General features: G+C 36.7%; 1 protein-coding gene across 1 annotated transcript; it reads right to left on the bottom strand.

Moving 5' to 3' along the window:
* Positions 1-11,894: 11,894 nt before the first annotated feature.
* On the bottom strand, positions 11,895-12,617 carry LOC144303245 (dihydrofolate reductase). Its single transcript, XM_077881166.1, has one exon. The coding sequence runs from the start codon at positions 12,568-12,570 to the stop codon at positions 12,007-12,009; it is 564 nt and encodes a 187-aa protein (XP_077737292.1). The 5' UTR covers positions 12,571-12,617; the 3' UTR covers positions 11,895-12,006.
* Between the last annotated feature and the right edge of the window lie 352 nt (positions 12,618-12,969).

Below are 12,969 nucleotides of genomic sequence, written 5' to 3'. Positions count from 1 at the left end.
TCCTATTAATTTTTTTTAATGGACTTTAAGAGCAGTTTTGAAATCAGAGTAAAATTGACCAAAGAAGTATTTGAGAGTTCCCATATATTCTCTTCCTCAGTATATTAATTATTCTCTCAAGATTCTTCATATTCAGCCAGCAGGTTGATCCTTTGATAGCAAGTTTGGATCTGAGTATGGGTTAGACCTTTTACCCTACTGGCCAAATCTGACAGGAGAAACACAAGAACCATTTTGTTGGCAAACATTGCCTGCCTACTTGTGAAGGGAGAAAAGTAATAGGCAAATAGGCTACAGAGAGGAAACTACTAAACAGAGCCTTAGAGAAATGCCCCCCCTCCACCACCTTGACAGTAAGTTTAAAGAGGTAAGGATATGGGAGCGGCCTGAGGACAAAGTAACTTAAAACAGGCTAGAGATTTTTAAGCACTCAACCCCATAACCTTCTGTTCTCCACTTATATTTGTCATAATTTTTGCTCTAATCCTCATTGTAACTAACATCCTTACCTTTTTTGTTTTTCTGCCTGGAAGCCAAAATCTCTCCTGACTAAATGGATATGAAAAGACTGATTTTGAGGCCTTCTGTACTTAGGTAGCCCACTCTGGCCTTATATTTCATTAATAATACTGTCTCAACTGCCAAGTCCTACTTGGGACTGGAAATTGTACTTAAACTGTGTATATTTCTTTTGACTCAGTAAAATTACATGTGTGAAGACTCAGTATAGTTCATTAAAAAAATGGATTTGAAACATGAATCTTAGAAAGATACCTTGAGGGGCATGTGGGTGGCTCAGTGGTTGACCGTCTGCCTGCAGCTCAGGGCATGATCCTGGGATCCAGTCCATGTCAGGCTCCCGCAGGGAGTCTGCTTCTCCCTCTGCCTATGTATCTGTCTGTCTCTCTTTGTGTCTCTCATGAAAAAATATATAAAATCTTTAAGAAAAAGAAAGATACTTTGAAGACATATTCTTTCCATAAACTTTTTACCATTCTATCAATAATGTTCCAAGAATTATAAATCTATATTTTGAAGTAGTACTTCCAACTTTAAAAGTGCAAATAGGGCAGCCCAGGTGGCTCAGCCTTCAGCCCAGGGTGTGATCCTGGAGACCCAGGATCGAGTCCCATGTCAGGCTCCCTGCATGGAGCCTGGTTCTCCTTCTGCCTGTGTCTCTGCCTCTCTCTCTCTGTTTTTCTGTGTCTCACATGAATAAATAAATAAAATCTTTAAAAAAAAGTGCAAATAAACTTTGGCTTTTAACTTATATCAGCTCTTTAGGAGTCTGTATCTAACCCACTTAACACAGAAGTATTTCATACAGACTGACAGCATTTAAAATAATTTAAAACATAAAATAATTACATATTTGAAAATGTATGTATAAAGTTTTGAATTTGAGAAGAGTAAACAATAGGCACAGTGAAAATCAGTATCGTTGCATACAAATATTCAAGATACATATTAGTTTTAAGAGGTAAGAGACTTCAAAAGACCATCTGGGAGAGAGTGCAAGGAATTAGTGATCCTATGCCAAAGGTGGCTAGTTCAACAGATGACAAATGATGAGTTGTAACACCCTTAATAATGGTTTTATAAGATTTATTTCCATGGCTATTTTCCCTCTCCTTTTGGTTTTGCTGTAGGTTTCAGAATGAAGGTAAGAAATTTTCACTGAGCTGGAGAGCTTTGAGGTCTTTCAAAGGGCTCTTGACTTTTTACCTATTGTCCAGTTAGTTATGTTGAGACAAGCATAGATGCAGACCTATATTGGTTACATTCAAGGAAAGATTTCTTGTCATTTCCTTATTTTCATAACACTTAAAAATCTGGGATGATAAAATTTGATTTGATATGTTGTAAAGTTTTCAATTTGTAAGGGTTCATAGTCTATGAGATTCTAACTGCAAGTGGATAATGATAGGACAGGTAGCCCCAAAATGTTGAAACGGCTTTTGAATGTGTATAAACATGGGAACAGAAGGGCAAAGCAGGGAGTGAAGATAATGGGAAGTAGATTTCTATAGAAGGGACAAGTGAAAATATTGAATGACTCTTAGTGCAAGGCATTGTACAGTATGCTTTGCAGGAAATATCTTATTTGCTCCTCATACAACTTTTTTAGGCTAGTAATTATCATTCCCATCTTAGAGAAGAGAAAGCTAAGGTTACATAAGATTAGGGAACATAACCCACATCAGAGAGCTGAATAGAGCCAAAATGCAAACATTTTTCTGCCAGGGCTCCAGAACTCATTCTCCTTTACTATGCCTTGCTTTCTCCGATGAAGAGCTTCTGAAATGAAACAGAGGAAGTTGAGCCAGGATTTTACAGTTTTAAGGCTTGAGGCACAGTGACTGCTGGATAGGAATTAAATTTCTGGGGCTTTGGTTTTAGCCACTCCTGAGTTATTCTATCTAGGCCAGTTTATGTCTCAATCTGTGAATTACTGTCAGCTATTTCAGAACATACTTTAAGCCCAGCATTTTACCTAGGATTTGGAAAGACCTAACAATGGCATAGTACTTGGCACCAGATCTCTAGAAGTTTTTCTTTTTTTGTTGTTTTTTTTTAAAGATTTATTTATTTATTTATGAGAGAGACAGAGACAGAGACAGAGAGAGACAGAGAGACATAGGAGGAGGGAGAAGCAGGCTCCATCCTGGAGCCCGACGTGGGACTCGATCCCGGGACTCCAGGATCATGCCCTGGGCCAAACCGCTGAGCCAGCCAGGGATCCCTGAAGTTTTTCTTTTGAATATGAGAATTAGAATGTAACAGTTGGAATGAAAATGGTCTGTCAGCTGACTAAACTGTGTGGCAAGAACTTGTGGTTCCTTTTGTGGGCTATAGATGCATGGTGGAAAAAAATGGTGTAATGTGCCCATAGGATTGTTTATTTTTTATGGAATGCTAGAAGCACAGTTCTATTGTGCAAGGTGAGATTATGATTATTTTTATCTTAAATGGGGCTGTAGGGGAACATTTGTATAGTCAGTAACACATTTTTACAGACAGAAAATGAATTAAGAGATCAGAAAGGAAGGAGGACAAAGCAAGCCTGAGTCATGGGGGATAGCTTTATAAAAGAAGTGGTATTTGTTGACTCCAGAAGATTGAGTAGAATTCAACAAAGACAGGGAAAAGGACATTTCAGTTGTGGGGAACTACGTAAACAAAGGCATAAACTGAATAGTATTCATGTCACTCATAATACTCTATTTTAATCCAATTCCAAAAGAAATTGAAGCAGATTTTTAAAAAGCCTATTAGTACAGCTTAAAATAATGTTAAATGGTTAAGTAACAATGAAAAATCAGTCTTGCATTTATCTCTGAATTTCTTGGCAATAAAATAAAGAGAGGTAAGCATGAGAGTTGGTCTGATTGATGGAAGTATACTAATTCTTTAGATGAGACATGATTTTGTCTGCTCCTAAATTCTAAATTGGCATGTAGTACACATTGAGCAGCATAGTAGGCAATGTATTTGGTAGTAATATTAGGAAGAAATGTGGCTCTGCTTTCTCCTGATCTTTGAACTTGTTTCCATTTACCCAGAGGGTGGAAAGAGAAGGAAAATTTGTAGCAAAGTTATGGGCCACATCAAGTTTTTATCACATTTGAATGCATTTCATTGGGTAGCACTTAGTCATCTGGCTACTGGTGACTTGAAGGGAGGTTCAGAAATATAGTTAGCTGTGACCCAGGAGGATAAGGGGAAGGATATGTGCATTTGACAGTAATTTAAAGATAATTAGTATAAGAGAAAAGCTTCTAATACATATAGACATTGTGTACTGGTAATTGAAGCAAAATCCAGATGATTCTGATGTCAAATATTTTTGTGAAAATTGAAGAATCTGATTGGCACTCCTTTAAAAAAAAGATTTTATTTATTTAATTCATGAGAGACACAGAAAGAGGCAGAGACATAGGCAGAGAAAGAATCAAGTTCCCTGCCGAGAGCCTGATGAGGGACTTGATCCCAGGACCCCGGGATCATGACCTGAGCCAAAGATAGACTCTCAACCCCTGAGCCTCCCAGGTCCCCCTGATGGGCACTCCTTGGTGAAGGAAATAATTATACTTATTTCTGATGGTGACCTGAGGGTGTGGGTATGGGACAGGAGATAGATGCCTTCATTAAGAATCAACTTTTATTGTAGTGTAGGACAGGGATTAGTTGTATTTCAAGGGTTCAGTTAGATAGACATTGCTAAAATAACAGTTTAGAGTAGAAAGATTCTGAATGTTATACACCAGGAGCAATAGGGGACTAAAATAAAACTTTAAAAGAAATATTTTATTTACTTATTTGAGAGAGAGCATAAGCTGAGAGAGGGACAGAGGGAGAAGCAGACTCCCTTCTGAGCAGGGAGCTCAATGTGGGCCTCGACCCCAGGACCCTGAGATCATAACCTCGGCTGAAGGCAGATGTTTAACTAAGCCACCCAGTACCCCTAAAATAAAACTTCTTAAATGAGTAAAGGAATCTTGGATAATTGGTTCCCATTTATCCAGTTATTTAATAGAAATCTCAGCATCATTATCAAATCTTCCCTCTCCCTCTCTTCACAAGAAGGTGCTTGACAAACAAGAGAGATTGAGAAGTAATAGATTCTCAAAAGTATTGTTATCCAAAACAATAAATATTTTGGTTTTCTAATATAATTGCTTTGTGAAAGCATTTTGTGTAATATTGACTTTGAAATTTCTTGCTTTATGGTCTACAACGTAATCTATATCTATAATTATCATATGTGTCTTTATAAAGAATGTGCCTTCTCTAATTGATGTGCTTATTTCTAATAAATCAAAATCCTAACTCTCTTACTTAGATTACTTATTTTTAATATTTGCCTCTTTGCTCTATCAGTTATGGAGAGATGTTAAATCTCACACAATGAAGGTGGATTTATCAGTTTTACCTATAATCCTTGGCTTAGATGGCTTCAATTTTACTAAACTTCACTCAGTATTTTTCCCAACTCTAGGTTCTTACCAATTTTTCCTTATAGCATTTGTTTTAGAAGACTTATACAGTTGACCCGTGAACAACATGGGGGTTGGGGCACCAATTCCCATGCACTTGAAAATCTGCATTTAACTTTTGAGTCTCATCACAATAAACTTAATTGTTATTAACCTGTTGACTAGAAGCCTTACTGCTAACACAGTCAATTCACATGTATTTTGTATGTCATATGTAGTATATACTGTATTCTTATAATAAAGTAACAGAGAAAAGTTTATTAAATCATAAGAGAAATACATTTACAGTACTATAAAAAGTCTGCATATAAGTGGACCCAAGCAGTTCAAACCCTATTGTTCAATGGTACAATTAATTTTATGCAGTTTTAATTTAATACTGCATCTTTACATTTGTTTACATTTCTGTTGACTGCAAATAGTGGCATGTATGGTTTCAAAAAATAGTTTTGATAAATTTTAACTTTGTGTAATAGATTTATATATATTTATGATAGTTAATAATAAAATAGACTACATATATTTTATGCATTTGTGGCATATCTAACTTTTTAAAAATTTTTGGATATTTCAGGGTTACGCTGTTTATATGATGTTTTTTTCAAATTGTCTGAAATCTCCAAAAATTTTTCCAATATATTGATTGAAAAAAATCTGCATGTAAGAGGACCCATGCAGTTCAAACTCATATTGTTCAAGGGTCAACCGTAATTGTAAATTCTTTCTCTGTCTTTTTGAGATGTAAATCTTTTAAAAGACATATGCCAGTTTTACAGATTAGGGTATCTTTCTCAAGTACCTGGGAGCCATTCCTTTGAAATGTAATCACCAAGATATGGAAGCAATTTAACCATCAATAGATGAATGGCTAAGAAAGATGTAGTGGAATATTACACAGCCATAAAAAGGATGAGATCTTGCCATTTATAACAACATAACTGCACCTAGAGAGTAAGAGTATAATGCTAAGTGAAATAAGCTAGACTGAGTAAGATAAATAAATACCCTGATCTCAGTCATATGTGGAATCAAACAAACAAAAAGAAATGAGTGAATAAAGAAAAGCAAAATCAGACCTATAAATACAGAGAACAAACTAATGTTTCCCAGAAGGAAGGGATGTAGGGGAGTGGGAAATAAATACAGGCTTCCAGTTATGGGATGAATAAGTTATAAGTTATGAGAATAAAAGGGACAGCATAGGGAAGATAGTGAATGATATTACAATAGTATTGTATTGTGACAGATGGTAGCTACCCTTGTGAGCATAGCATAATGTATAGAGAAGTTGAATCCCTATGTTGTATACCTGAAACTAATGTACTATCATGTGTCAGCTACAAATAAACAAAAAAAAAAAAAAAAAAAAGAAAGAAAAGAAAAGAAAAAGAAAAAGAAAGCTGTCCTCTCGGAGGGTAGGAACCTGATTTCAAGAGTACCTTTCTCCAAGCTACAAAATTGCCTCCTATAATAAAGATAACATATAAAGTTTATTTTCCTTTGGGGTAAAGCCAGTTAGCAAACACAGATGGTCAATAATCCTACCATCCCAGTTCCAAAAACTCCCACATTTTATTTTAACAGAGTTGAGTGTGGAGTGCATTCTAATAATGATCTGTTATCTATTTCACTTGTTTTGGATAATGTCTTCCTTTATTTAATTTTGTGTAGTACAATTTTTGCTCAGTTTTGTGAAGTTTGCAGTCAATCTAATTTTAGTTCCTTGTAGGTTATGTGATTTTTTTCCTCTGACACCTTCTAAGACATTCTTTGGACCACTTTAATTTTTTGAGTAAAACTTCTCCCTACTGTGTAGATGTTGTATATTTGGATTGCATATCAATGTGAAGGGAGGTCTATGTTTACAAATTGTCAGAGGATACCACTTTAAAAAAAAAAGATTTAGAGAGCAAGTAGGGGAAGGAGCAGGTGAGGCAGAGAGAGAGAGAGAGAGAGGAAGCAGACTCCCCACTTGGAGCCCTATGCAGGGCTTGATCTCAGGACATTGAGATCATGACTGGAGATGAAACCAAGTGTTGGCCACTGAGCCACCCAAGAGCTCCAGAAGATACCACATTTATTGCTGTTACTTTACACAAAAAAATGTTAGCAGAGAACAACATGTTTCCAATTACTGTAGGCAGGTGGATTTTGTTCTAGCCTTCCTTGATGATGTTGTCCCTTTAAGGGTCTTGACTCTAAGTGTGGGCCAGATTTAAGCACCTTTCCCCTACATGTACTACACTTTGACAAACCCATGCCTATGTTCCTGTTCTCTACCTTTTTTCCCCCTTTTTCAAGTTTTTATTTAAATTCCAGTTAGTTAACATACAGTGTAATTAGTTTCAAGTATAGAATTCAGTGACTGATCACTTACATCACCTGTACTGATTGCATCACTTACTGCTCATCACAAGGCTCCTTAATGTCCATTATCCATGTAAGCCATCCCCCTTCCCACTTCCCTTCCAACAACCTTCAGTTTGTTCTCTATGGTTAAGAGTCTGTTTTATGGTTTGCCTCTATGTTAATGTGTTTTGTTTCTTAAATTCCACATATAAGTGAAATCATATGGTATTTGTCTTTCTCTGACTTAGTTTGCTTAGCATTATACTCTGTAGCTCAATCCACATCATTGCAAGTAGTAGGATTTCATTCCTTGTTACGGCTGAGTAATATTCCATTTCATATATATATATATATATATATATATATATATATATATATATATACACACACACACACACACACCGCATCTTATCCTTTCATCATTTTTTAAAGATTTTATTTATTTATTCGAGAGAGGGAGAGGGAGACGGGGGGTGGGGGCGGTGGAGCAGAGACACAGGCAGAGGGAGAAGCAGGCTCCATGCTGAAGCCTGAGGTGTGGGACTCAATCCCTGGCCTCTGGGATCACGCCCTGGGCGGAAGGCAGGTGCTAAACCGCTGAGCCAACCAGGGATTCCCTCCATTCATCATTTGATAGACACTTAGGCAATTTCCATAATTTGGCTATTGTTGATAATGCTGCTATAAATATCAGGGAGCATGTATACCTCCAAATCAGTATTTTTGTAATCTTAGGGTAAATACCTAGTAGTACAATTGCTGGGTTGTGGGGTAGTTCTATTTTTAACCTTTTGATGAACCTCCATACTTATTTCCAGAGTTGCTGCACCACTTTGCTTTCCAACAACAATGCAAGAGGGCTCCCCTTACTCTACATCCTTGCCAACACCTGTTTCCTGTATTGTTAATTTCAGCCATTATGACAGGTGTGAGTAAGGAGTACATCTCTGACAGGTATTTTTCTTTGTTTTTGTCTTTTGGAGATTTTTCTTTTTGAGGGGCTTAGCATGCATTTAAAGTATATTTAACACAATCTATTATGTAGGTGCTAAATACAAATCTCAAAGTACAAAAAAATGGGCATAATGAATGAAAATTTTGGATATAATTAAACATTATAGGAATCTTGTGAATGATTTTCTATGAAGAATGCAGTATTTGGGACAAGATTGTAGTCTGAAAGGAGGTTTATGAGAATCTGGGGGTAATACAAGTTATAGTGATTAAACTTTCCTCACTAGAAAAGAAAGCATACTAGTTGAAGATGGAGTGAGCTATTTGTTCCCAGTATGGCAGCAAAATGCATTGGTATCATCCTCCAAGGGACAATAGGTACAGTTGGTTCCATTTGGCAATTCGTACACAAGTATAATCTATTTATTTTTCATTAGTATTAGACCCAAACTCAAAACTGTCCCAATTTTTTTTGCTGGTTTAGCTGCTGGCAAAATAAAACACCAGGTCCTTGGGCTATTTTAGCCCATTTCAGGCTGAAATCCTTTCTGAGAAGTGGAATAGGTCACTTTATGACCTCTCTTCTCCTTACAGACATATTAATAGTAATGGTTTTATAGATTCTAGGGACATGGCATGAGATTAAACTAGTAGATTTATAAGGGGTTGACTGTACTGGAGGAATGTCTTGTCTTCAATCTGAGTGCTGACACAGAAAAATTTTTATCAATGAATAACACTTAAATTTCTTATAACCAGTTAAAGCTGAATAATGGAAAAAGAAACAATTCTATATTATCAATAATTTATAAGGACAGCAGTGTGAGAGGCATAGTAGTTATGAAAGGAGCTCAAAACTTTCTGATGAGTGTTCATGTGACAAAACTTGAAATCTAATTGGATTGTTCTGAAATGGAGATAACATTTAAGTAGATAAAACGACAAAAATAATGGTCTCACATGGGTTCACTTTTTTTTTAGCAGTAAATTGGCATTAAGAGATGAGCTACAAGCTCAGAGCATTCACTGGTATGTGCTTGTGATTTCACAGAGACACCTCAGATTGATATTTTGACCAGTGTTTAAATTTGGAGATATGAAGAGTCTTTTTAATGTTGGATTGGCAGCAGCAAGTGGCTGAAAGTTCATGACAGCTACAAAAATTCTTTGTTTTATAATGACTTGAGCTTTGGCAATACCAATGAGTTTCCTACTCCTCAAGTTTAAAACTATTCTGCTTGCAGAATTTCTATGGGGGTAGGGCTTTGGCCATCTAGAGTGGTAGCAGTGGCAGTGGTGGAGTCTCAGGAAGGTTGGGAACTTTTCCTAAACCTATGATTGTTTTGCAAGCAGACTGCTTTTAATGATACAGATAAATAAAAATAAATACCTATAATTATTTTTATTCATGCTCAGTACAGGATTGAGGAAACCTCAATGGTCCTTATCAATGATGCATTTAATTTGAGGGTCTTGGGGTGATGGGAGATAATGAGGGGGCTAATCCGCAAAATACCCATTGCTGACACAGGCTTAGGCATGTCTTTACTATTACAAAAATGTCTTTAAAGGTTTTTCTTTTTTTTTTTTAAATTGTATTTATTTGAGAGAGAAAGAGAGAGCATAAGCTTGGAGGAATGGGCAGAGGAGGAGGGAGAAGCAGATTCCCCACTGAGCAGGAGGCAAACATAGTGCTCAATCCCAGGACCCTGGGATCATGACCTGAGCTGAAAGCAGGTACTTAACCAACCGAGACACCCAGAGGCCCCTAAGTGTTTTTCTTCAAATATATATTTTTTTCATCCAAGACAGGTTTATTCCCACTGTTGTTCATGTTTTCTTGTTCTTTTTGGCACTGGAGCTGTTTTAGATACAGATTTGGGGGATTAAAATAATCACCAAGCCACAGACCAAAAGTATTACACTTGATGTCTACTATCTGTGGCTCTAATTTTTTTTTCACAGAAATAGACAAATAAGAAAGAATTACAAAGGATCTTAGAGATCTCCTGGTCCAACCTCTTCATGCTATAATAAACTAACATGCAGAGAAGTAGTTGAGTTGTTCTCTGATTACTTGTTGGGATAGAGACTGCTGAATGCTCCTAATATGCATTCACTGATATATATATATAGTGTGTATGTGTATGTATCAGAACCGAGACAGGAAATGCCTGATTACTATTGATCAACACTTCAGAATGTGTGGTCATGTGACTAAGTTCTAACTAATAAGCTAAAGTGCTATGTAGTATTTCTAAGATGTTGTCTTGAGAGTGGTATGCCCTTCATCTTTTTCTCTTCCTCTGCTGTAATATGATAGAATGACGAAGTGATGACTGGGACACTAGCTTCCATTCTAAATCAAGAATACAAGAGTCACATCCTAGGGATGGTGTAGCTCAGCATTTTTGTTTTTTTTTTTCCCTCAGAGTTTAAAGGAACCTAACTTTTGATGACAATGACTGCCACACTGGCACTAGAGTGCCTAAATGTGGACTTGGATCATAAGAGAAGCAACTCCAGATTTTTTAAGCCACTTTTTTTGGGGGGTTTCTTTTTTTTTTTTTTTTTTTTTTTTTTTTTTATTTTTAAAAAAAGATTTTATTTATTTATTTATTTATGAGAGACACACAGAGAGAGGCAGAGACATAGGCAGAGGGAGAAGCAGGCTCCATGTAGGGACTCGATCCCAGGACTCCAGGATCACGCCCTGGGCCAAAGGCAGATGTTCAACCACTGAGCCACCAAGGTGCCCTGGGTCCATCTCTTTATTTAGGATTAATTTCTAGAAGTGGAAGCCCTGGGTCCAAACCCAGAATATTGTGAATTTTAATTGATATTGCTAACTTAAACTCTAAAAAGGTTATATTAATTTACAAGGCAAAAAAAAAGCTATTTCTTCAGATACCTAACAATCCACATCTTTGCTAACATGATGGGTAAAATGTGTTTTAATTTTCATTTTTTAATTCAGCGAAGTTTAATTTAGTTTCCATCTTCATAATTTTGGTTTCTAGCATTATCCATTTCCAATTCATTACCTTCTTAATTTCTAATTTTAGCCATGTGCTGTTATTACTCTTTTTTATAAGGAACAGCCTATTCTTCTTACATCATAACATCCCATGGAATCTCACTGAAGATCTAAAACAGTTTTTAGAGGTCTCAGACATTTCTTTTTAATCTTTAAAATTAAGGTAGTGTCCTACCTGCCTTTTTACTATCCCTATGGAATTATTAGAGTTCTCAACTTACTGATTTCCTGAGTGAACAGAACTTTTTCAGGAGTGTGATATAGATAGAGAAATCAAAGTTCCTATTTTGATCTAATTTTCTTTTAATATTTGAGCCCTCGCTTTTCTGTTTTTAACCCATTTCTGAGTTTTGGACAAATCTGTCTAGTCTTATCTTTGTAAGTCCTGGTTTCAACTCATGCTATCAGGGATTGTCTCTCTTTGGCTCTTGGTAGATACGCTACCCTAGGCAGGTACTGGTCCTTGATGGGCAACACAGTTATAGCAAGAAATGTTTCACAAATGATGTCTGATATGGTCTAGTTAAGATTAATAAAATCACACTGCTTAGAAAGAATTATCCATGGACTTAGAGTCGACAAAAGTTTTTTTTCCTAATATTAAAATATAGATAGAATTGTTTGGTGGGGGGGGAACTAACTTGAAATAAATCAAAAAATATCTTCACATTAATCGTTCTTCTCATATACTTCAAATTTGTACTTAATGCCTTTCTCCTCCTGGACATCAGAAAGCACACCTGGGTATTCTGGCAGAAGTTTATATTTCTCCAAATCAATTTCTGGGAAAAACGTGTCACTTTCAAATTCATGCATAATCCTTGTCACAAATAGTCTAAGATGGCCTGGTTTGTTCATGGCTTCCTTATAAACAGAACTGCCTCCCACTATCCAAACCATGTCCACTTTATTTGCTAATTCTGGTTGCTCAGTAAGTTTTAAAGCATCATCCAGACTTTTGGCAAGAAAATGAGCTCCTTGTGGAGGTTCCTTGAGGTCTCTGCTGAGAACTATATTAATTCTGTCCTTTAAAGGTCGATTCTTCTCAGGAATAGAGAACCATGTCTTCCTACCCATAATCACCAAATTCTGTTTACCTTCCACGGAGGAGTTCGTGGTCATTCTTTGGAAATACTTGAATTCATTCCTGAGCGGGGGCCAGGGCAGGTCCCCGTTCCTGCCGATGCCCATGTTCTGGGACACGGCGACGATGCAGTTCAGCGTGCGCACCATGGCGGCGGCGGACACCAAGCAGCCGCTGCCCGCGCCGCGCCCCCGCCCGCCCCCTTTTGGGGGGTTTCTATTGCATAAATTGAACCTATTCTTAAGTGGTATATCTGTCTAGTGATATCACATTGTAAGATAGCTTCCCTAACACCATTTTCATCTATGAAATTGAGTTATTTTATAATATATTATATTTTGTTCAGTTATTCAGAATTTCCTCCTTTCTTGTTTGATGTCAGGCCATGTATCAGCAGTGTAGAGATAACTAAGACTTTGTACCTACCTTCAGCAAACTCATGGACCAGCCAGAGAGACTAATATGTGAACAAATAACTCTGAAATATACAGCAGTTAAAGGCATTTACAAGAGCTTTGGTGGAATCAGAGAGGGAGTGATATATTCTG

The sequence above is a fragment of the Canis aureus genome, chromosome 32, assembly GCF_053574225.1.
Source record: "Canis aureus isolate CA01 chromosome 32, VMU_Caureus_v.1.0, whole genome shotgun sequence".
NCBI classification, from domain to species: domain Eukaryota; kingdom Metazoa; phylum Chordata; class Mammalia; order Carnivora; family Canidae; genus Canis; species Canis aureus.
The sequence above is the reverse complement of the archived record's forward strand: the minus strand, read 5'-3'. Positions and strand labels throughout refer to the sequence as shown.